Source organism: Diceros bicornis, chromosome 1 (genome assembly GCF_020826845.1).
Source record: "Diceros bicornis minor isolate mBicDic1 chromosome 1, mDicBic1.mat.cur, whole genome shotgun sequence".
NCBI classification, from domain to species: domain Eukaryota; kingdom Metazoa; phylum Chordata; class Mammalia; order Perissodactyla; family Rhinocerotidae; genus Diceros; species Diceros bicornis.
In genome coordinates, this window is record NC_080740.1 from 5473077 (window position 1) to 5498304 (window position 25228).

At 44.4% G+C, this 25228-nt stretch overlaps 1 protein-coding gene across 1 annotated transcript in view; it reads left to right on the forward strand.

The window, feature by feature from the left end:
• Positions 1-25228, forward strand: part of SV2C (synaptic vesicle glycoprotein 2C) — a 200593-nt gene that overhangs the window by 78005 nt on the left and 97360 nt on the right. Inside the window, exon 3 of the mRNA XM_058565464.1 lies at positions 15778-15958. Coding sequence (XP_058421447.1) covers positions 15778-15958 — 181 coding nt within the window. The remainder of the gene's footprint in view (positions 1-15777; positions 15959-25228) is intronic.

Below are 25228 nucleotides of genomic sequence, written 5' to 3' on the forward strand. Positions count from 1 at the left end.
CTTTAGAAAAGTTATCTGTGATTGTGTTTTAAATTGCTAAATAATTAAGACATAAGATCTAGAAACCTACATAAAATTCATTATTTCCAAAAGCTGAAATTGGAACTTTTGAAATGAAAATGAATCATACAAGCTGGAGGTTTAATGAGTCACATTCTCTTTGGGAAAGTCGGTGTGTGGGCCACTGAGAGAGACAGGGTTGAACCAGTCACAAAGGCAATGGGCACACGTGTCAGATTTGTCCAGCAGCACCCCTGCGCATGTGTCAGCCTCTCTCCACTGGGATGGGCAGGTCGCAGGTGGGCGGCGAGGGCGGCGTCCTGAGGTCTGAATGAGAACGTGAATGTAGCACAGAGCCCTCCATCCCTGCACGCGACTCTGCTCTGCTTATCCACACACACAGCTGTGAGGCTCCAGCCTGGCCCCAAGGAGCAGTTGTTATTTGTGACAACCCTGTGTGCATGGTGCTCTCTTCCTGCTCCCCCAACAGTGAGTCAAATTTTACCACGTTTAGTCTAGTTTGTGCTGTGAGATTGAAGTGCTTACCCGTTTACCGCATTCTGGAGTCTCAAGATGGGAAAGGGCAGTTTGGGGGAGGGCGGTTGCGCGGGGAGAACCGTGGTAGCGAATCTGCGCCCAAATTTCCCCAGAAGAGCCGGCTCTGTTTGCCGCTGCCTGCCAGCCGTAGTCATCCGCCACGTTGCGGTGGGCATGCCCCAGAGCACGTGGAGCGTGTGTCCTTGTGCTCCTCCCTTCTGGAGCTAATTCACATACTTGGCCGGGGAGAAAGTGCTCTCTACATGTTCTTCTTCTTGTGTTCATGCTCAAGTCTGGCATCTTAAACCAAATCACCGGCTACCACCACCAGCCATAAAACACCCTCCTCTTCAATCCTGGTCCCCATTTACTCAATTCCTCTCTTTCCTCTGCTTTTAAGACACACTCATTAAAACAAAACAAAAAGCAAAAACCCCAAAAATTTTTCATAGAATTTCCTGGAAAAAGGCTCGACAGGAGCCAGAGGGAGAGCTTTCTAGCTTCATTTCTGGCCCCCTACTCACTGTTTAGTTTGTGGCTGGAATTAAGGGGTGAAAGGGGAATGCCTTAATGGATTTGCTTATTATGTTCTTCTTTTGAAATGATTTACAGTACTAAAAGAAATAGTAACAATTAATCCATTTTAATCCTCCTTAAAACTGAAAATGTAGAAAGATTTATGGTTCTTAATTCTGTATTCAGTATACTCTGGGTATCCCAGTGAATGAAATGATTTTGGAAGTGTTTTAGGGAATATGCTATTCCAGATATGTGTTATGGTGTAACAACTACCCAAAAACTTAGTGGCTTTAAATAATACCCATTGTATTATATTTCATATTTTTGTGGGTTAGGAATTTGGGCAGGGCTTGGCTAGGTGAGCCTTCTGTTCTTCGTGGTGCCATCGGAGGTCCCTCAGTGCTGGTTAGCTGGTAAATGGGCTGTTCTGGAGGGTCCAAGATGGCTGACACCTCGGTAGGGCACAGCTGGGACTGTTGAGGATAGGGCCGACCTGTGACCTCTTTAGCATGGCCTTCTCAGGGTAGTCAGACTTCTTAGATGGTGGCTCAAGGATGCAAGAGCAAGTGTTCTAGTGAGCAAGATGGAAGCTGCATGGCCTTGTATGACCCGATCTTGGAAGTCACGCAGCATCATTCTGTCCCACTCTGTTGGTCCAGTGGTTACCCAGAATCAAGGAGAGGCAACATCCACTCCACCTCCTAATGGGAGGAGCGTTGAGGAATTTGCCACCGTGTTGTATAATCATCTCACATGCACCAAGGAGACATCTCTATTCTGTTACACGTTACACGTTCATTTTATGAGCCATGATTTAGTAAATTAATTTTCTTCTGTTAACCCCTTTTCAGAGTGCAGTGTTTCCAAAATACTGTTCCCACCATTTGGAGTTTATACTAGTGGCTCCCAGTCGATTGGATTATAAAGTCCAATTAAAAAAATGAGGAGGATTGACACAGAGAAGTCAGCTTTTTATTTTACTAAGGAAGGTCATTTAAAAATAGCAATAATTGTAATAACACATCCACTACTCTTTATACTCACTCTCATTTCAGAAAACAAAAGGCATGTTCACATCAAAGTAATAGGAAGGACAGATCCTTAGTGTAAAGGAGCTTCCTTTCAATTGAATAAATTTATCTTTATGAAAAAGGCATCTCATTTTCCTTGTTTTTCTCATTTTGCTGTAGGCGGGTGGACAGTTTCTCATGAAGCCTGTTCTGTAGATGAGCATTTGGGAATCACTCTTCTAGACAAGAGGTCTCAAGGATGCCGTTTATCACCCTTTCCAGGGACACTCAAGATCTGATGGTCAGAATTTCAGATTTACGTTAGTTCCATCAATTGCTTAGCTGTATGTGAGAGGTACTAGGGTTTGAGTTAGACCTCCTAGGTTAAATTCAAATTAAATTAGCTAGGTTTTACTAATTATTTAAAATGTGCCTAGAGCAATATAGTCTCATGAAGTTTCAGAATAAGACGCCATAAGATATGGTGCATACCAAGGGTCAAATTGTAAATTAGTTTTAGAAATAAGACTGATGCACATGAAATACTGACGAAGAATACAAGTCAGAATGTGGATGAGAATGTGTACAAGTTACTCGTGATAACTCGAGTAGTCTGGGGTGTTCTCACAAAGAATGTGGAGGCGAAGTTCCAGGACAGGATTTGGATGAAAAGCAAGAGAAGATGCTTCAGGTAAAGTTCATTGGATAAAGATTCAAAAACAGGAATGACTATGGTGTGTTTGAGGGACATTGAGGGATTGGGGGTGGGTTGATTTTTAACATGCCCTGTCTTAGGTTTTAGAGGTGAAAACAAAATGGTTTTGTTTTGGAGCCATAATATAAGAATTGATTAAAATTCCTGCTTTTTTCTTACTCTCAAAGTGATCACATTTTTCCCTTCCTAATCTGAGAAGCAGATGGCTAACTGCTCATGCTAGACACAAACATTTATAATCATAATAAGAATAATCAGCTGCTAAATACCAGCTTCAGTCTGTGAGTTGGCGCCTGAACATTTGGATGACCTTCCCTGAAAGACCTCGTGTACTGCTGACAGTTTGGGATTGAGGAGCCCTTGCATTGATGTTTCGTCACTAATGACAAAATAAATCTCAAGTGTCAAGAAGGGCCGCACTGAGTTCACCTCGGCTTCGCCGGCAGTAATGGATTAGGACCAGCATCCATGAGTCCAAGGCAGGTCCCGATGTTTATTCACTCGTGGCTCTGGGCTGACAGCGTAGGTATCTGCCCATGTTGGGAAACAGAAGATCATGCTGGAGCGTCAGAAATGGGCTACTGATTTTTTTCTTTAGACATTTCCTGGGATCTGTTATGATCTAGTCTGGTTTTATTGTGGTATCTGCCACCTAAACTTAAAAAAAACAGCAGCAATGAAGAAACTTACAGATAATTTCCCACGAAAGGGAGCGTGGAGGCCTTGTGTAGTCGCTTTCCAGCCAATATTGATCAAGCTTGCTGTGACCTTTGAGTCCGTTTTCAGACCTCTTTGCCTGCCATGCTTGGTCACATCCCCGGGTCTGGAAGTGGCCTCAGTTAAGCTGTAGGCGTCCTTCCCCTCCAGGCCTTCTGCTGCTTAAAATATCTAAAGATATAATATGGACTTAGTTCAAAGATTATTTTCTTGTTCTGTTCCTCTAAAATACTAGCTCCTGTAAAATAACAGTTCTTTGTAGATTTTTATGCTTTATTTGTGCTGATAGAAAAGAGACTTCTCTGAGAAATTCCTTTCATTGCTTGAAGTTATACTACTTAAACTTGAGGAGATTAATAAATCTCTCATAAGCCTGTTTTTCATGCACTTTCTGGAAATGAGACACATGATAGCACTGTTCTTCCAAAACAGCCTGTTCTTTCGGTGGCTGAGCCCCGTGCTCTGCTCCGTTATGTTTGTGGCTGTGGTTTCAGGGCAGTCACATCCGTGTTCATATGCTTGACGATGCTGTTGTCTGTCTTCACTGCTCCCCTGTGCTGGTGCATTTGTTCCAGTTTTCTTTCCGGTCCAGCCCCACGTGCGCCTTTGGCCCTGTGAATTGCAGGGGTGCATGGCTACACCCAGCCTGCACCTCCTCACTGTGGTCCCCCCCATCTCTGCTTGGTCCTGACTGCTGCACGGAGATCGCCCCTTCGGGAGGTCTCCCCGAGTCCCTGTGCTGAGCAGCCTTCCCTCTTCTCCGTGTCTTCTGAGGTGTTCTCTCCTCTGCCCGCCCCCTCTTCCTATCTCCTTGCCCACACTTCTCATCTCTGACTTCTTTTCCTTCTCTAAGTGTGGCTTTTCCTCAAGGGTGGCTCCTCTGTCTCCTCTCCTTCATCCTGGCAGAGAAATCCCCTTTCACGAGGCTCTCACTGCCTCTCTGTGCTGCCACCTCCCGAGCACGCTCTTCTCTTGTCACCCCAGCCTTGGTGTTGAGCTTTGTACTGCCTCTCAGATAATCCCCTCCCCTGTTCAGTCACAGCCCACCTGCCCCCAGCACTGCTACAGGCCAACTTCTCCTCAAAGCCGGGGGCTGAATCGACCGCCCACGGGCAAACCCGGCCCTCTCCTGATTGTGTAAATGGCTTTGTTGGAACACAGCCATGCCCGTTTGCTCTGTGTCCTCTGTGGCTGCTTTCGCGCTGCAGCGGCAGAGGTGAGGAGCTCATCGAGCGCGTACAGCCTGCAGTCGCAGATGTTCATTACCTGGCCCTTTGTAGGAGGTGTGCCCGACTTGCTCAAAAGTGTCCCTGTCTTTTCACACTAGGGCTTTGATTGTGTTGATCCCCCACTCAGGAACCCATAAGTGGCTCCTTGTTGTCCACACAAGTAATTAAAAATTTCTTGGCTTCATGTTTAAGGATTTTCTCTTACTTGTCTTTCTCCACGTACCCAACCCAGCCGCACTAACCAGGCTCCTCGCTCTCCTAACCTACCCGAACTTCTCAGGTTCCAGACCTTTCCCCGCGCTGCTGTGTGTGTCTGAGAGGAAGCAAAAATGCCACTCTGCCTGCTCTTATGCATATTCTCCTTGTTCTTTTTTGAGGCTCAACTCAAGCCCTGCTCCCTTCCTGAAGCATTTCCTGATGACCAGCTGTGTCATAGATCATTGCTTTATTGATCTGGACGTATTGCTTGTACTGGCCTACGCTCCCCTGTTCACAGACAGCATAACAGGGTTACTCATGAGAACATCGTCCTCACTTGTTTAAGACATTGCCCTGTCAGGCCTGCCCTCCTCTTGTATTCCTCTCCTTACTAATTTTATTGTGACCTGTCCCAAGCCGGAATCCTCAGTGTCAGCTTCCACTCCTCCTTGCCTCACCCCTCAGTTGACAAGAACTGTGGACTCTGACTCCTAGAAATACCCCCAGCCTGTCCCTCTTCTGCAAGCCTGCTGCTCCTGTGTTGGGTCAGGCTCCATGTTGCTTCCCTGGGCTACTGGAGTTACCTTCCCAGTGATGTTCCAGCAGCTGGCTGTCCTTCCGGAGCGGACCAGGACCAGGACCAGGGTGAGGAGGAGGGGCCTGGAGCACGCATTTAAGGAAGCACTCACTCTCAGGGTCCGGCAAGTGCACAGCTGGCCCCTGGGAGTGAGTGCTTCCTTAAATTTTGTGCTCCAGGCCCCTCAGGCCTCAGCTGCCTCCCTAGTCCCTCCCACCCCCGCATCTTACCCCCCTGCAGTTTATCCTCCACACAGTTGGTGAAATGATCTTTTCAGGCGTGGATGTTGTCCAGTCTGCTTTTTAGTTTCCTCAAGGATAAAGTCCAGCTCCTCAGGTTGACTCCAACTTGCCTTCCAGCCTCATCTCTTGCCATTCTCACCCCACACGTGAACTCTGCGTTCCACCCACCCAAGCTACCTAGAGTCCCCTTAGTGTCTTGTGCTGTGACACACCTCCAAACCTGAACATGATCTTCTTCCTTCCCTTGGGACTTTCCCCTCTTGGAGAATTCTTAGTCATTGCTCAAAACTCAGCATAACTCACCATTACCTTCTATGGGAAGCTTTTCAGAATTCCCTGGAACTAATTAAGTCACTCCTTTTTTCCCCTTAAGCATAAGGTACTCACCTTAATTATAGCATGTATTTCATTTTGTGGTAATTAATGTTTTGCTTTTTTTTTTTTTTTGTGGTGAGGAAGATTAGCCCTGAGCTAACATCCGATGTCAATCCTCTTTTTTTGCTGAGGGAGATTGGCCCTGGGCTAACATCTGTGCCCATCTTCCTCTACTTTATATGAGATGCCGCCACAGTGTGGCTTGATAAGCGGTGCATCAGTGCGCACCCAGGATCTGAACCTGTGAACTCCGGGCCGCCGAAGTAGAGCGTGCACACTTAATGGCTGCACCACCGGCTGGTCCCTGTTTTGCATGTTTTTAATCTCCCAGGATGCCAAAGGTTCAAAGCCACAGCTTCGTATTAGAATCATTTGGGAAGATTAGAAGTGCTGTCACTTCTTCGGGGAGCTGTCGCCCACAGAACCAGAGTCTCTGGTGTGGCCTGGGCAGCACTGTCTTTTTTCCTAAAGCTCCCAGATGATCCTAGTGTGCAGCCACTGTCTACAACCACTGCACCAGACAGACTGTGAGCTGCTCGAGAGGAAGGGCCACGTCTGTTTCCTGTTTGTGGACCTCCCCTCCCTGCTCCACGCTCTCCCCTCTCCTCCCTCTCCTCATACCCTGCAAGACGCCTGGCTTACAGCAGGAGCTCCACGAGGAGCTGTGGAATTATTGATGGCCTGCTTCCCTTGTTGGCTCAGTGATTGTGGTTACTGAAGACAGGGCTCAGTCAGGTGCCACTTCTCTCCCCCAGCACAGGCCTTGGCGTGGGGGAAGTTTGCAGAGACGGAGCCCACTGGTGTGGAACTGACCTGTGGTATTGGTGGCGCACCACAGATGACTCGCTGTAGCGCTCTTGCTTCCCAAGACTGGTTCCTTTACTGCTTTGAACACCAAGTGGCTGTAATGCCCTTCTTTGAGCCCGCAGAGCTGGACATGCAAAAATGTTTTAGTGTCTCTTCCCCTATCCAGTGGGCATGCTGTGTGCTAGTCATTCGAGGAAAGATGTTAGGGAATAGACTGGCTTGCTTCTTAGGACTTTCTTTCTGCAGTTGGCTCTCTGGATTCAGTGAAAGTGTCTTTGGGCTTCAGAGGCCGGTTAGTGCCCAGGTGTGCTTAGGTCACAGGTAGCGATGTCACTTGATATGGCATGACTGCCCATATGAGCAGCTACCTCAGTCTCTGCCTGGACCGACGGACTTAAATGTCAGACTTTCCAAATGTAAAAGTCAGAGATGTGCTGTTGACTACATCTGATATTTACAGTTCTTTCTAGCAAAGGTGAGCTGACTTTTGTTGCAAGTGTTCTCCATTGCAAATTAGAAAGGAGTTTTTTTTTTCATTTGTACATATGCCTTTGATATTATCACTTCCTTTACTTTTATTTTATTTTACTTGTGTGAAAGTCCACGGATGCATTTGAACACATAATGGCCCTTACCTGTAGCTACTAAAAATCGTAACTGGAAAAAGTAAGGGGTTGGTTTTAGGAGAAGCCCATTAATTAATTATTTAAATAGTTTCAAGCTGAGAAAAAGTAACTTTTTGAGATTTAAAAAATTAAATTACTCTTCCACTTCTGTTACAGGTGGTTTCTTTCCAGAACTTGAGCTGAGAGAGGCCAAAAGTTGTAATTTCACTTTCTGCACCCTTCCAGAGCCCATTCCCTTTCTTCCTGTCATCTCTTTTCCATCACCGTTCTGTTCTCTACTCTTCTCTCCTTCCCTCACACCAGCAGTTATGTTAGTTGTTGTTTCTTATTGAACAACTGTGTTTCACATAGTGCCAAGTGCTTTGTCCCATTTAACCCCGTTATACAGAGGAGAAAATTGAGGCCCAAAGAAACTAAGTAACTTAGCCAAGATCAAACAGCGAGTAAAAAGACTTCAGATCTAGGCCCTGTGTTTCAGAAGCGTGGACTCTTACCTATTTGCTGCTTGACCCAAAGTTCAGAGGGGTAAACAGTAGTGGAATGGAGATGAAGGATATTGTGTTTGGTTAGAAAAAAAAAATTTCTCCTTCTTTCCCCACAACCCCATGGCTTTAGTAATAAGTACGCTTCTCACCACATTCAGTGAAAGAATCCAACAGAACAAGTACTGCACTTGAGATTTTATGAGATTTTTCTAATTCAAGCCCAGAATTTGAAACCAGTAATGATGAAAAATAGCAAATTGTAGATATTAAAGAGAGAGATGCTGCTGCCTTCTTTGCATCGGGTGGGTGCAGGGGCAGCTGAGGAGCGACAGTGGTCCCTGGAATCAGCCTTTACGGACTGCAGTGGGGTCTGGCTGAGGGGTGGCCACACTCTTAGCCAACCATCTTGGGGGTCCTAGAGCAGCAACCACAGGGCAGCAGCTGTGAAAGCTTCCATATCAGTGGGTGGGTGGGGAGGTTCCATAAGGGGCCAGCAAGGGATAGAGGTTCAAACAGAATCGCAAACAGAAGAGAAAGACTGGGCCAGATTTGCAGGGCTGACAACACCTAGCCCAGCCCGAGCATTTGACCTGGAGGAAGCTGAAAGTATGGCCTGATGTCTACAACTAGTTAGAGGGAGACTGGAACTAGTCCTGGGCATCTTGGCCCTCACTTCAGGGTTTAAGACTGGAACTAGTCCTGGGCATCTTGGCCCTCACTTCAGGGTTTGTCCGGTGTACAGTGAAAAAAAAGGAATCTTTGAGGGGAAGAGGGAGGTTGTGATCACTGGAACTGACCCTCAGGGGGTGCTGTTCTCAGTGCTGCCCTCAGGAATAAGATAAACCAGTTAGGGGGTCATCGATGACTATTCCAGTGGCCATGCAGCCTGATTTCTTTTTTTTTTAAAGATTTTATTTATTTATTGCCCCCCCCAAAGCCCTAGTAGATAGTTGCATGTCATAGCTGCACATCCTTCCAGTTGCTGTGTGTGGGACACGGCCTCAGCATGGCTGGAGAAGCGGTGCGTCAGTGCGCGCCCAGGATCCGAACCTGGGCCGCCAGCAGCGGAGCGCGAGCACTTAACCGCTAAGCCACGGGGCCGGCCCCAGCCTGATTTCTTTAAGCACAAAGCATGTCTTCAGGGTCCCCTGAGGCAAGGTAGAAACCCCATTAATTAAATCTGGACTGGTAATTGGTCAGTTAACGTAAAAGTTGGTAAAAGCAGGAAAACATGTACAATATACATATGGACTTAAACACTGTGTTTTAACATGTAAGCATGCATTCATGTGACCATCTTTGGATGCAGGAGCAAAGACTTGCCTCTGAGTAGCGATCTTCAGACTGAAGTACCCCGTCGTCTTTCTTGCATCACCGCAGCCCTTATGTGGCTTTGATTTTCAGTTTTAATTTCTTTAAAGTGGAGTGAGGACTCAAAGACACATATGCTTCAGTCTGAGCACAGAATCTTGTCTCTTTATGGTTTTTCTCAATCTTTTAGAGTCGTATTGCTCACATTTATTTAATAGCACAGATTTACTTTCACAACTCGTCTCCCCCAAGTCTTTCTTAAGTTAGTTTTCATAGAAGAAGCTCCCCTTCCTTTCACATTCACATTTCATTATTTATGTGATTGATATTTAATTAAATACATAATTAATAACAAGCAAAACTGACATAAACAGGTTGGGAATAAACACGAGAAGCCTAAGGCACTGCTGGTGGAAGCAGAAGGAAGATGGGGTGAGTTCAAGGAAATGGTTCTTGGTGTGTCTGTGGGTGGGTTGGTTAACCCATTGAGTTGGTTAAGTGAAAATTGGCTAAGTGGGTTTCTACTGTAAGTATAACACAAATTTGTGGGAGAAAACCCTACCTTTGGGAAAATAAATTCACCTGCCTCTCGTGAAAGGAGTAATATCTAAAAAATAATGAGCATAATTAGGCAATAAAGTATTTTTTTCTCAATCCTGTGCATACAATAGATCATATTATGTTATTCTTTTCAACAACCATTTCCAGAACTGTCATTGTTATTCTTAAAGATTTATTTTTATTTTACTTTGACTTAAAAATCGGTTTTAACCTACGAAAGTCCCCTTATAAAAGGTGAGCACGATCATCGCCTCGTGGAGATTATTTATCATTGAATGCAGAATACCACCACAGAATGTTTTTTTGAAAATCAATTTGTAAATAAATGGTGCAATGAATTATAATGTGTAGCCATGGATAACTCAAGTGCTTAAAACAATTTTTAAAAACCTATTGCCTAGAAATTACTATGAGAAAAACATCATATACCATTTGTTAAAATTGTTCTATTTAGTTTAAATGTGGTTTAAAATGGTGTTGGGGGAAATGATATGCTCCTTAGAGATTGTCAGAAAGAATCAAAAGCAGCTTAGCAAAGAGACAGAAGTGGAAATGTGACATTTATCAGGGGAAATGAGGGTATGATTAAATAAAGTGGAATCAGCCCCCATGTTAGAAAACACTGTAATGGGAAAGTTGTGCTTGAGGCCTCTTTGTGTCTTCTGAAAGACAGAGGCTGGGCTGGCCCAGAATGCCGGGCCAGCTGTGGTGGGAGGAGTGGAGCGAACCTCAGCCCCGTTCATTTCTCAGGTCAGGTTCAACCTCCTGAAGGCCCAGCTGAATTAAAATCTTCGTTAAATCCATGAGAGGATCCGAGAATCAGAGGCTGACCTCTCTCAGCACTGGAGGGCTGCCTCTAGTCTGAGGAAGCAGGTCCTAGGAGAGGCGCAGAGCTCCTAAGTGCACGGCTCCTGCTTGCCCTGTGCGATCTCTGGCTCCTGGACGGAGATCTTGCTTGTTCTGTGTCTTTGGGATTAAAATATGCTGTAGCCTGCATCTCTGCTCCTCAAATATGTGTTAGACAAATACCAACTTTAAGTAAAAACAGTGTATTAGAGGGGTTATGTGTTTTAATGGAAAGCACACCAGCCTAAGTGCTTTCTTGGAGTGCACACAGATCACCTGGGGGTCTTGTTCAAATGCAGATGCTGAGTCAGTAGGCCTGGAGTGGAGCCTTAGAGTCTGCATTTCTAGTAAGTTCCCCCAGGGTGCCGGTGCTGTTGGTCCAGGAGTCATACCCTGAGGAGCAAGGATCTAGAAGACCTGATTTCAAGTACTGGCTTCTCACAGCCTCAGTTTTCCCACCTGTGAGAAAAGGGACTTTGGACTAAAATGCCTATTAGTTCTCACCATCAGCAGCATCATGGAGAGGAGAACAGAGAAGACTGGTCTACAGGAAGAGCGTGTCCCGGCTCTGAGTTTCCAAGGACTCCTCACTGTAACACGGTGAAGACAAATGGGCATATGGAAACAAACAAGGCAAGAAATACAATTTGTATTCAGACAATCCCAGAGTGTTCCCAGTTTTATTCACATTGTGCCTTGGCTGACATTCAAAGGTTTGGCTTTAGTTACATCACACGATCAACAAATGAACCTTCTAATTGTGCTGTTTGTCTCAAATAAGCTATTGGGTAGGCTTAATTCTGCCCATAGCTTGCCCAATAGAACAGTCTAATTACCAATAATAATCCAACATAGGCATAAAAGATTATTACCTTTCGGGCCGGCCCGGTGGCGCAAGCGGTTAAGTGCGCGCGCTCCGCTGCGGCGGCCCGGGGTTCGCTGGTTCGGATCCCGGGCGCGCACCGACGCACTGCTTGGTAAGCCATGCTGTGGCGGCGTCCCATATAAAGTGGAGGAAGATGGGCACAGATGTTAGCCCAGGGCCGTCTTCCTCAGCAAAAAAAAAAATAAAAAAAAGAGGAGAATTGGCGGATGTTAGCTCAGGGCTGATCTCCTCACAAAAAAAAAAAAAAAAAAGATTATTACCTTTAGATCTGAAACATATTTTTAACCAGAGTAGAAGTGAAGATATAGCTTGATGCTACAATTTGTTTGCTAAACCTGTCAGTTGTGGAGGAATTTCGTACCATCTTGAAATCTTTCTTGTCCTTCAGAATCCTCTCAGATGTTCCTTTCTCAGTGAAACTTTCCCCAAGGCCACAGTCAGAATTAGTAGCCTCTCTGCTACTCGAGCCCCTCTGCTCCCAGTTGTGGCTGCATTGCAGCGCACGCCTCATGGTTGGGCTTGTTAGGTTACGTGCCTCGTCTCCCTCCTGAATTATGGGCTCCTTAGGCCATCTTGATGGAGTAGAAAGAGAGTTCAGGGACTCGGAGCCCATGTTCCTGAGTGCATAATTCAGCACTGCTCTGACCTGGTCATATGTCCCCAGGAGGCCATGGAATTTTCCAGCCTGGATGCCCCCCTCTGTAGTGGCCGTGATCAGATGGGGTTGTTGGGAGGGTTGCGTGAGATAATGGGTGTGAAACCGCCTCACCCCTCTCCTGTTTCAGAGTAGGCATCCGACAAAGGTTGGCTCAAGTTATTCCTTCTCTAAGGTCAGGGATCATGACTTATAAATCCTTATATTTCTGGCACTTCAGGAAGAGTCATGCATGGTGGGTGCTCCATAAATTCTTTAAAATTGAATTTAATATCCTGTCTTTTAAGGAGGTTGGGATGTATTTATTTTAGGCATAGAAATAATGCAAGATGGAGAAATAACTGTTTGGTTTTCCCTTAATAGCTGATAGTGAATGCTTTCCTGAAATATACAAAATGTATTTTGAAGAGTTATTAAAATTGTGGTGGAGATTTATTTCTGGTTTGCTTAGTTTAGAAATCCTAAACACAAGAGGAGAAAAGAAAAACATTACACAGGGGAAAAAAAAACCCTATATTTAACAGGCGATTCCTACAGGGTATCCATTTTATATATTTATATGTATAAACATTCTGGAAGAATTAGAAAAAAATTGATAATAGTTACCTTTGGGAAGAGGGTCAAGGGATAGGGGAGAAGGAGACTTTTCATTTTGTACATTTCTATGTGGTTCAATTTTTGGCCATGTAGGCATATTTGTGTTTTTAAAATATATATATATGTATATATATGTTAATAAGGATATCTTGGGGAGTTGAAGGATGGGCCATTTTTATTTTACTCTTCTACATATTAAAACCCTTAAATATTATTTTTAAGTTTTATTTTCAAGTGGCTTACATACACAGTGCTAATGATAAATGAGGGTTTTTTTGCCCCTTGTCAGTCATACGTCATCTCCATCACAGAAGTCAAGGGTGAGCCCGGCTCACTCAGCCGTTACCATGTTGGAGCTGTGAGAGGCCCCGGGATGGGGCTGTGCCTCACACTCCTGCTGGGTGGGGGAAATCTAGCTCCAGTATGAGCCCTTGAAGTGCTGGAACCATCACTTCACCTGGCTATGGTGTGGCTTCATGAGGACGAGGCTGCTGGCGACTGCCCAGAAGAAGGGGAATGATGGAGATTCCATTCTAAAAATATGGAGACCAGCCCAGCAGGAGCATCATCCCTCCTGCACCCGGGAAGCAAGAGAGCCGCCCTGCTTTGGAACATGGTGCAGGAGCCTGTTCTTTCCAGCGAGATTGGATTTTCATTTCCCTCTGGCACCACCGAGCTGTTTTCAACACCAACCCCTATGTCTGAGAATGACTAGTGCACCCCTGTCAATGCTTGGGTAGGACGAAGCAGCATTTTCCCTAACTCCCGTCTATCATTTTCTGCTACCCTGGACTTAACTCTGATTCTGTGAGGGTGTGCCCAGGGAGAAGGCACCTCAGAGACATTTGAGGAACTGCTTTCAGTTCTAGATGGTACCGCCACACAGGAGCCTGGACAGACTGGAATGTTTTCACGGGAGGGCAGCCAGGATGGTTAGAGGAATCACAACCACATCATACAAAGAACTTCCGACAGATGGAGTCACCACTCACTGTTCTGTGGTCAGGTCATTCACGCCTCTGTCCCTTGGGTTCCTCACCAGTGAACTGGCCTCCGTAGCGTTAACCTCAGAGGGTTGTCGTGAGGATTAAGTTAATTCCCGCAAGCACTTGGAGCTGGCAGGGGCTCCTGGGCTGGAGCGACATGGAGGATTCCCAGGCTTCAGGTTGCAGCAGCCATGGGCCACTGCGGATCTGTGGGGGCTCACTTTCTGATTCGCAGGCCTTTTTAAAGACACAGATGTCATTATGAAGACGCTTAGCTGCCGATTGTTCTTCTGAGAAGCCTGCGTGTCGAACGTGAGCCTCTTGTGCTGGAAATAGGAGATGTGCTGCACGTGCGTTTCCCTGGGTGGATCTGTCTGCTTTGGGATTCCTTTGCCTTGTGCTGGCACCTTTCGGTTGTCTCCTGGACATGCACTGGGCCTCATGCTATGAGGCATCTCTTTATGGAGATGGATGATCTGTGTATGGTCAGCCTCATACTACAGAGAAAAACATGCCATCCCCAGCCAGGCAAAGGATGACCACCCACCTCTTTGCAGTACCCCAGCCTAATAAAAGCAGCTTTTGTGTTGTCTTATGGTGTAATTGCGCCGTCCACTGTAGCTGTCTGTACGCGGCTATGTGCAAAGCAACCCATGCATGTCATTGACGTGAGAGTCACCAGACTTTGCCAGATGTTCTCCTCCTGGGTCTCCTATTGATGCATTAACTGTATGTTAAACAAATGAATTCGCAGTGAATATTTGAATAGGATTTTCCCAAGCTAATGTAAAGCTAAACCAGTGTTTTTTAGCTTGTTCTTTAGATGCTGCTGAGTATGGTGACTGTACCTTTGAAAAGGACTGTTCACATGGTGCTTTGGTGAAGCAAGGGACAAAGGAGCAATGGATGAGAGATGTAGTAGCAGCTTTTTTGACACCACATGTGGATATAGCAACTTTCATTTATTAATTATGACATTTCCCCTAGACATTGCACACCCTTTAGAGACCTCCCTGAAGTAACGTTTGCCATACCTGATATTGTTTCATCCTGAGAAAGATTCTGGGCAGGGCTTATGGAGCCTGGTTTTTTAGAAGAATCAAGTGAATTAGAAAATTCAAGTATAGACTCACAGTGACACCAAGAGGGACATCTATCTAACTCTTGATTTTCCATCTGTTTCCCTTATGGAAGCAAAGCCAACCCTGATAAGTTTAATAATTCTCAAGCTACTAACAGCTATTTCCCTTCTCCTTAGGCTCCTTAAGCTCCTGACTCCAAAAAGAAGTTTTCTCTCATGAACAGAGTTTGAGACTATTTTAAGATTAACTCTCATAATCTCTAGACCCACCTTCCCGAGCTTCCCTTCCTTGGAAGGAAGGGCTTTCAAAGGGACTTGGAGAGAAAGAACCCTTGGAATTCTTTAGAGGGTTCCCAAGAGTCTGGCCTTGGCTCAGGCCATCTGCTACAGGCAGAGATTAGAAGCAGGTGGGGGAATCCACGTTGACCTGGGAGCCCTTGGCTCAGTCTCCCATCTTGACCTTGTCATGGTGCTGAGCTGGGCGTTCGGACCAAAGGTGACATGACTGTGAGTCGTACTCCAGGATTGTTCTCTGTGGAGACTCCTTCTGCCTGCCCACTGCGGACCCATCCCCGTGAGGCTGGGAGAATGTGACTGCTTGGTCTTTTGCTCTTACCATTGGTCATGCAGCCAGAGGTCCCCACAGAGCTCACTGTCTAACTCGAAAACCGACTCGTGTGTCCTGAAGGAAATATTTTTAAAGGAAATTTTTCCCATGCAAAATGCTGGAATGTACTTTGTCTGTTGTTCTTTTGCTGTTACGTGTGTCGTTTACTCCTGATCTCTGACGTGTTTCTTTGTTTTCTGTGTGTTGCAGGCAGCATAGTGTACCTCGGGATGATGGTGGGGGCGTTCTTCTGGGGAGGCCTGGCAGACAAAGTGGGAAGGAGACAGTCTCTTCTGATTTGCATGTCTGTCAACGGATTCTTTGCCTTCCTTTCTTCATTTGTCCAAGGTTATGGCTTCTTTCTCTTCTGTCGCTTGCTTTCTGGATTCGGGTAAGGTTTCTCCTTCATATTTTATAGTAATGTGTTTATTCTTCGTAATTGTACGTGTTCTGCATTCTAGAGGAACTCATTACCAAGAAATTATCCCCTAAGACATCTCCTTCCCTATCTTCATGTCAACCTTACAAGCCACAGTGCTGGTTCTTAGAAATATAATTATCAACTTTTAAATCCAGAAGAGAAGGGAACACACATCAGTGTTCTCGTGGATGAGTCTTTTAGTGTTTTACTTCTAGGAAATGGGTATTGTTTTAAGTGGAATGCTGTTTCTGTGGTGGAGCACATTCATAAATTTATTTTTCTTCTGAAAATTTAATTTAAGCCAGAAATAGCTCTGGTCCTACCTATTATGAACTAATTAAAGATTCGAACCATTCAGGCTCTTAAATCCAGGATGACAGTATCTCAAGCAAATGTTGTTTTATTGATCTGTGCTAACAGAATATTTAACTAGCTAGGAAGGCTGCTTCTTGAGATGTAGTAGGTTCTTTTTGTTGAATTAACAGAAAGTGTGCTATTAGGCAAATGCAATGGCATAGTACAGCCCATGGTGTAGTCACTTTTTTTTTTGAGCTTGAAGCACTTATTACTATATTAAGTGAAGCCACAGCTTAGGAAAACCCAATAGCTCAATTAGGAGAGTCCAAGTAACTCTGCTTTGATAAGGAAAAAAAAAATAGTAAAAATATAAAATTTCTGATTCATGCTTGAGAACTTTATTTTCATGAGAGACATTCTTTCTGAGGTGTCTAGCATAAGATGACTTTATAGGAATAATTTAAAATAAAATAAAGTAAATGAAGAAAGGGAAGGAGACAGCGCTGGGTTATGAATTTGAGAACCATATCAGTTGTGGTTGTTGATGGTAGTGGTACCCACACAGCAAAACACAGTTTTACCAAAAGAGAAAGTCAAGGAACAGCAACGTGTCTTTCTGAATTACATATTATAGTGCTTCCAAATCAGGGCTAGGACTAATAGGAGTATAAGGCATCAGAGAGAAAGACTGTGTAAGTGGGTTACTTCGAGAGTACAAAGATTTCCCCATGCAGACTAATGGGTCACTTTTATAAGACTGTGTAAGTGGGTTACTTCGAGAGTACAAAGATTTCCCCATGTAGACTAATGGGTCACTTTTATAATTTGTTCAGAATATTTTTAAATTTTTATATCATTTTCTGCCACAAGATTTGTGCATATATTGAGATTGGTGGATTATCCACAGGTTTTTCTAATGTTCTTTTTTATCTTCTTATTGCCCCTCATATGCTACATTCTGCACACAGTGGGCACTTTGCAAGCGTGTGTCTAAGTGGCACAAATTTCAGGAGCTTTCCTCCGAGTGAAGATGTTCCACTAACCATTCCAGTAAACCAAGAGGGTTGGAAAGTTTGGGAAAGTGTAAAAATATTTTTTTCTTGGAAAAAGATTATGGTAATCAATAATTTGCTTTGTAATAATGGAGAAAGGGGCTTTTCCTCCGCAGAGGGGACCCTTGGTGCTCAGAGCTCTGTGTGAGATTAGCCGCATACACTGCCGACTTGGGGAGGTAATTTCGATCATGGATTCGGGGGGCTGCAGCAGACCTAATGCTGAGTGAATTGAGACACCTGAGGAAGAACAGGTGTTATTTTAGGGCTGCTTGTTAAAGGACCTTCTCAGGGTCCATAGGATAAGACATTCTTGCCTCCAGGAAAGGCCAAGTCTTCCTTCTGCTTTCTATTACCTATGTAATACCAGCAGCCTGTCAGGAGAAGGCTAATAGCCTCAGTTCTAAACTTTCCAGTCCTTTCCATTTGCAGTCTTATCCAGGAAATTTCAGTGATATCCACAGATGCAGAAGTACCTGACTGTGGTCAAATTATTATGGCAATTTTAATTGCCAGTCTGGATTGTGACATGGTCGACCCAATTGACTGCAGAGAAAAGGGCCTCTGTGGTGGCTACAGAATACTCCAAACTAATGGACTGTCCAGAACCTAATTCAAGGGCAGCACAGAAGCAGAGACTGCTTGGGTGTATTCGTGATACCATTCTCTTCCCTGTCACAGACAAATCATCTTTAGCCAGCGGCTCAGGGCTGCTGACCTCTAGAGAACATAATTTACCTGGCAAAGCACAGACTGTGTATTGCTAACTCAGCCAGGCTCTATAAACTGTGATACCAGAGGGTAACGCACGATGCCTTTGGGAAGTTGGCACAGGACTGGGCTCCAGAGATCCAAGCCCACCTGTCCGGCCCTTCACTGTGGGTCCTTGGGAAAGTCACTCAGGCTCTCTGCCTCATTCGTCTCTTGTAAAAGGGAGATAACAGTACCTTACATTCCTACCTTGGAGTGTGAGGCTCAAGTGAGATAGTGGATTAAAAGTACCTAGTAGTGGAGGAAATGTGGGATAATATCTAGAAACATGCCCCATGGGTTAGCATCTCCTGCTCTCTGTTCTTCCTCCCATTCATGGAGCTAAGCCGTCCTGTGCTCATGGCCTCAGAGTGACAGCAGCGGGGGAAGGAAAAGGAGGCCTCTTTCTGGCTTTGAAATTTCAAGTCTTGCCCATGAGGGAAACAGAAAGGACTAGTCATGGGGAAGAGACCTGGGAGAAAACAGGGCGCTGAAATCCAGCATCCCTGCTTCCAGAACAGACAGAGCCTGGGCTGGGGCGGGGCTGCGGGGGGGGGTGGGGCTGGAGTTTACTCACCTGGGCTGCGGTGGCAAAACACCCAGGGTTGTATAGGATCCAGCAGCTGAGGGGACCTGAGGAATGAAGTTGTTGAGGAAAATGAGGAGTTATCTTCCTTCCTTGGCTGAGTTTTATGGGCCATGTAACCGACATGTAACATGTAAGTTGCCACCTCCCTGACAGAGGGGTCTCTCAGCAGCTCTAGAGTTCATCTGGATGCCTGGCCTCTGAATCTCTGGGCGGTCTCAGCCAAGACTCTTTTTCTCCAGTTCCATTCTGGTTCAACTCAAGAGCCACTTCAGCACCTGCTCTACCCCTGAAACCATGCTGGACCTTTCATGGGTGTAGATGAGCCCTGGCCCCAAGATGCTTCCCATCTAGTCGTCCAGGGAAGACAAAGGGACAGCTCTCCCATTTTCCACCTGCGAAGAACTAGTCAGTGCCCAGAGAGAGAGAACAACTAGGGGCCTGCCAGCCTCACAGAAGAAGGAGAAAGCAATGACAAAATCATGAATGAGAGACGGATTTTCACTTAAAGGCTCTTCTTGTTTTTAAAGGCATATAATGTTTAAACCCTTTTCACTCCCATTACTTACGAACTCAGTACATAAGCAGCTGAAGTTCTGATATAGTCCCTTTTAATTTAAACTTTCTTTATTAAAACTGAAGCCAAAGGGCTGGCCCCGTGGCTTAGCGATTAAGTGCGTGCGCTCCGCTGCTGGCGGCCCGGGTTCGGATCCTGGGCGTGCACCGCCGCACCGCTTCTCCGGCCATGCTGAGGTCGCGTCCCACATACAGCAACTAGAAGGATGTGCAGCTATGACAGACAACTCTCTACTGGGGCTTTGGGGGAAAAATAAATAAATAAAAAAAATCTTTAAAAAAAAAAAAAAACTGAAGCCAGAGTTAAGACTTTCATCCTGGAGACCTTAAATAAGAGATCTTGTTGTATCTACTTAGTTAAACAGCTCCCTCCATCCACATCTGATGTAGTTTTTAAAGCGAGGAAAACTACATGACCAAGGAGATAAGGTTTCAGAATGTTGGGAATTTTTCTTTCCTGGGCCCCATCAACGCTCCACGTGTTTCCCAGGAGCATCGCTCTTGCCATCCTTTCCGCTTCAAAGGTTCTTCTCCCAGAGCCTTCAGCACTCACGGCCTCAGAGCGACCCATGCTGAGCCCACCTGCCCCAGCGGCTCTCATCACAGAGCCCTGTTTTGTCTTCTTGGTAGCTTATCCATGCCTGAAAATACTTGCTTTTTCGTGTTTATTTCTCTCCTCCACCAGCATGTAAATTCCAAGAGGGTAGGGGTGGACCAGACAGTTCTGTCTGCTCTTTACTGCCTCATCGCCCAAGGCAAGGTGGTTACTCTAGAGGACACAGTCACAGCAGCAGTCGGAATAGTCTGACTTGCACAGACCTGTGGCTTTGGCGATATGTGATCAGGGTGTTCCTAGAAGGGAAATAGATATGAAGTTTGCTAAAGTCTCACTTGATCTCTAAAAGTGGAAGAGTTCTAGGTCAAGTGAACAAAAGTTTAACTTGAATCATAAAAACAGAGAGGCATGGCCCCTCAGTCAATTCCCAGACTTGAGCCAATTTACAGACCCAGAGCTCCTTGAATGAAGGGGAGGCCGGGTCCCTTGAGGAAGGACCCCCCAGTACACTAACAAAAATTTACACTCTTCATCTTTCTCCCAGACTTCCCCAGGGGACCTATGGCCTTTTACCAGGGGAACTGTGCAGGAGGGAAAAGGAAATAATGAGACTTTTGGAGGCTTACTAGGCCCTAGCTCTGGACTGACATGAATTCCAGGAGACCCAAAATCTCACTGTGGTCCACCAGTCAGAGGAGGGGCTGATGGTGATCAGGTCATCAATGGAGTTTTAGTCAGGTCCCTCTCAAAGTGGGTCCAGTGGGTCCCTGAATCCATCCTGGGGTTATTTCCCAGTTCTAGATTGCAGAATTGGAATAGACATCACAAATGACAGAATCCCACGTTGGTACAGCTTCTGTCCACCAGTTCCACACACTGGGAATTTCAGAGGAGGAAGAGTATTTCTGGGTCACAGTCCAAACCCTTCATTTTGCAGATTAAGGTTCAGTGATGGAACCAGGAATGACACAGCTAGGACTTAAGTTGCAATTAAGTCCTTTTGAACTAGCAACTCTGTAAACAAGTAAACTGTCTATTCTGAATCCAAGGTTAAGATGCCTTTGTGTTGATTTTATTGCAAATGCAGCAGGTTTCTGTTGTTCTATCTTATTTCATTGCTGAAGCACCACTAGCAGCACTGTGTTATATTCCTGTTTCTGCATATAAGGGAGACTGGAAGGAGCTCTTGTTTTAGCCTGAGGTCTACTGGGGTTTATGGTTTCATTGCCTCTAAATGTGCTTTCCTCTTAATTCACCACACCAAGTCATGAGTATATCTTCTTAGAAACATAAATATGTCCAGCTGCCATATTCCATGTGCTTTAAGTATTTATCCAGAACAAAGAATGATTTTCTTGCGGGGCAACAGTGTTCTGTGGGAATAAGGAATAGGGCATCACCGATTATTCATCTGTCTCTCCCTTTCCTAAGTGATCTCACACCAGGGAACAGACACTTCCCTTTCCTCTTTTGTTACAGAAAATTAGAAAGATGGGAAATGGAGTTGACACCATTGATTCATTTTCATTTGCCCCAGAATTAAATTATTTGTTTCCAGTCACTGTTAATTATGGGAATGATGGTGCTTCAGATGCCGGGCAATGTCGGAGATGGGAGCTTCTCACTGAGGGCCTGGCACTGCTAAGCATGAAGGTCAGGAGAAAAATACAACAGCAACAGAAATTAAATGAAATTTCAATGTGTCTGTGTATCGTAAGTGAACAAATAGTCATTTCTCCCTCTGCAAATGGAGCTTCACAAATGCATACTTCCTAGCTATTTGCAACATCCATCCGTGAACTGTATTAAGTTACAATATCCAGACTCCCTCGGCTTTGTAGAAACGGTCACCATTCACTGGAACTCTTCAATGTGTTTTATATGTAGCATCTCATATAGTCCCACCACACTTTTTTATAATTAAGAATGAAAAAATATTATCCCTTTTTAAATTAGAAAATTGAAACACAGATTGATTAAGTGACTTCCAAATGTTAGATAGACTCCCAGGTCTTCTGATTTTTAGTCTAAGTTTGAACTATAAGGTTTTCCTTTCAAAGTAGTCTTTCTCTTAAGATATGTTTTACTTCCTTATCATATTGGAAAAATGCAAACCCATTTTATCATTTTCAAAACTTTTAAAATGTGTTTTATCAAATACCCATATAGTGCTTGCCCTGTGGGAGATGCTGTTGAGCACTTTATATATATTGACTATTTAAACCTCACAGTGACCCTGTAAGGAAGATACTATTTATTATGCCCATTTTATAGGTGAGGAAATTGAGGCACAGAGAGGTTAAGTAACTGTCCAAGGTCACCCAGTAAATGTTGTAGTCATACCCAAGCAGTCTGAGCCCAGGCTCATAATCACCAGGCTGTGCTGTCTCAGATTCGGTGAGAAATGTCTGATTTCATACAACACAATGCCCGATACATGATAAGCACTAAGTAAATGTTTGGAACACATCAGTTCAGGAAGATTTCTGACACAGAGCATGGAATGGAAAGACCTTTCCCAATTAGGAAAATGAGGCGACAGACAGACTAAATTATCTTTAGTCCAAAAATAATGGCAAACCCAAATTGTAAACAGTGGGTCAGTGTTTTCTTAGGTCTGTGTTGTCCAGCAGGCCACGTATAGCTACCAAATTGAGATGTGGCCAAATTGAGATGTGCTGTAAGTGCAAAATACATAGCACTGGGTTTATAAAAGAATGCAAAATATCTCATTAATAATTTTTATGTTGATTACATGATAAAATGATAATATTTGGATATATCAGGTTAAATGAATATGTATTAAAGTTAACTTTACCTGTTTTTTTTTTTGGTTTGTTTTAATATCTCTTGTAGAAAATTTAAGAATTATATTTGCAGCTCACATTGTATTTCTGCTGGAAAGCACTGTCTTAGACAATGCCCTTTACAAGAATTTCCAACATAAAGGTTGACCTTTTGGACACATTTTATTTCCCAGTATTCCCTTTGGCAAAGGTACACAGCAAAAGATCTTCCAGACTCACAATGTATAATTGTGAAAAATTAGCCACCGGCGCTCTAGAGTTGGCTCTGTGAGCTCTTGAGGGCAGGAACTTATATTCTTCCTGCCTGTACCTTCAGCAACTGGTGATGTGCGTGGCCCAGAGTTTGGCTGGGTGAGCGGGTGGATGGAGGGATGAGGGATGGATGGGTAAAGGGCGAGTGGGTGGGAGGGTGAGTCAGGAATGGATGAGTAGATGTATACAGCAAGTGGCTGGAAAAGTCTGATGTTTTTGTCATCATTTTTTACAGATCACCATAATGATCATCACCATCTTTATTCATGAAACTGTTTAGGTGCTGTGGGAATGCATTCTTCCAGCTCTCTCAATAGCTAGATTAATTTTTTTTCAAGACAGCATTAGACTCCTGATCTATGACCCACCTTCCCCCACAGTGGCGCCTGGTCTGCTGCTGCGAATACATAGGCTTCCACGGGGTTAGGGGCACCAACCTGATTGCAGACAAGGGATATGGGAATTGGATCAAAGCTATGTTTTCTTAGAAACACAACTTTACCCAAATTATATGTTTACATCTCAATATTTTTTAAATAGTCAAGTTTTCTACCGATTATTCTATTCATAGTTTGTATAATACTGAGAAAATAAAAACTGCCCATATCAAAGACTATTATTTTTTAAACTGTGGCTTTAGAGATTGGAAGACTAAAGCTACCGGAACCAGCCATCCTTCAGCACTGCCACTTGGCACAGGAGAGTCCCATTCTTGATTAGATGATTGATTTGGTTACCAGTGAGTGTTCTTCTGCTGTTTCCATCTGACCGTTCATAATAGATGTGTGTCTTCTAATCGATACAGCACTCGTATTTGCTGTGCCAGCCCAGCCCATCAGAGACCGTTAGATCTGTGCTCTTTCGTCTACGCCTCTGAACAGCCTCCTCGGGTCTGTGACAGTCCATTTGCTTTCATGAAAAGGAAGTCACTGAAAAGTCCGTCTCGGGGGCTGCTGCTTTAATTGTTTATTTCTGAGTCCAATTTAAAACACAGTGAATCTGTTCTGAATTGCTATGCAATTTGCCTGGCAGTTTAGTGTCTTCCTTCCTTTTTTGTTGATTCTGATATGCTTCATGCAAGTTAATAGTAATTGTGATTCCTGGCATAGGCTTCACCATTCATTATTCTTTCTATAAACCCATAATATTTGTCCTAATAAAAGCTGCCAGCGGCAGCTCTTGGTGGACTTTGCCCTCTGCTTAGTATCTGTGTGGACACGTGACTTTACAATGGTTATTCCTCCCTCTTTAATCATGTTCTTGTCTAGTGCCCCATTTCCCAGTGGAAGACCGAGGTAGAGGACTGTTTGACAAGCACATGGAGAAAGAAGTTAGAAAGCACAACTGAGTTACTCAGTGGAATTCCTCCTCAGGACAAGAAGTCATCAAACATCCCGTAATTTCTCCCCTAAAATGTCATACTTCAAGCCATTTTAAGCACAGTTAGTCTTTTTATCTACAGCCTCCCTCTTTCACTGCAGAAACCTGAACCCCTCCCCATCTTTGCCTCTTAGCCAGCATAAATCAGTGTGATGAGGTGCAGGGACAGACGTAATCCATGAGTCGCCATCTGAACTGGGGTAATATGAGGGGTGGCTGTGAAATTTGCAGGACGTAGGACAGTCAGGCTCCCAGTTTCTCAATGAGATTGTGCAGACAGTAATATTTGGCATTCTCCTTCATCCTCCTGTGCTAGCCTGGTTTAACTTACATGTCTCGTGTACCCAACAGAGGAGAAATTTTGTCTGTAAAGCTGACACACTCTTTGTCTTATGCAATATCTCACTCATGAATTCGTCTTAGATTATTGGAGAAAATGAATATGTTTCATGATATTTACCAGATGCCTAGTATTGAGTCATTTGCAGACCTTTTGAGATACCGGGTGTGTGTGTTCTGCACATGTGCACACGTACGTGCAATGGAGTGGAGGAGGGGTCCCAACTTATTTCTAAGAATGTGGTTTAATACAGTTTTTTAAAATTTTCTTTATATTTCTGTGCTTAAAGTTGTAAAGCCCTAAAATTAATATTACTCCAACTCTGAAATTCCAAATATCAACATTCTGTTTCATTTGTGTCAATTCAATTACTTTGAATCCAGCCAGTCTTCCCCCTACATAGAGTGTGGATGTCAATCATGATTCCCTTTGTGCCTCCTATTGCCAAGAATAATTAAGATTTGACCCCTTTTGACAGCTAATAAAATAGACTTAATATCTTATCCTGAGAAAAATTCTTTATAAACCACCCTGATCTGATTGTTCATTTATGTAAATATTCCATCAAAAATGAACTTGAACAAATTTCAGTGGTAGCTAACTGATCATTATATAGTGACCAATAAAAAGGTCTCCATGTTAAC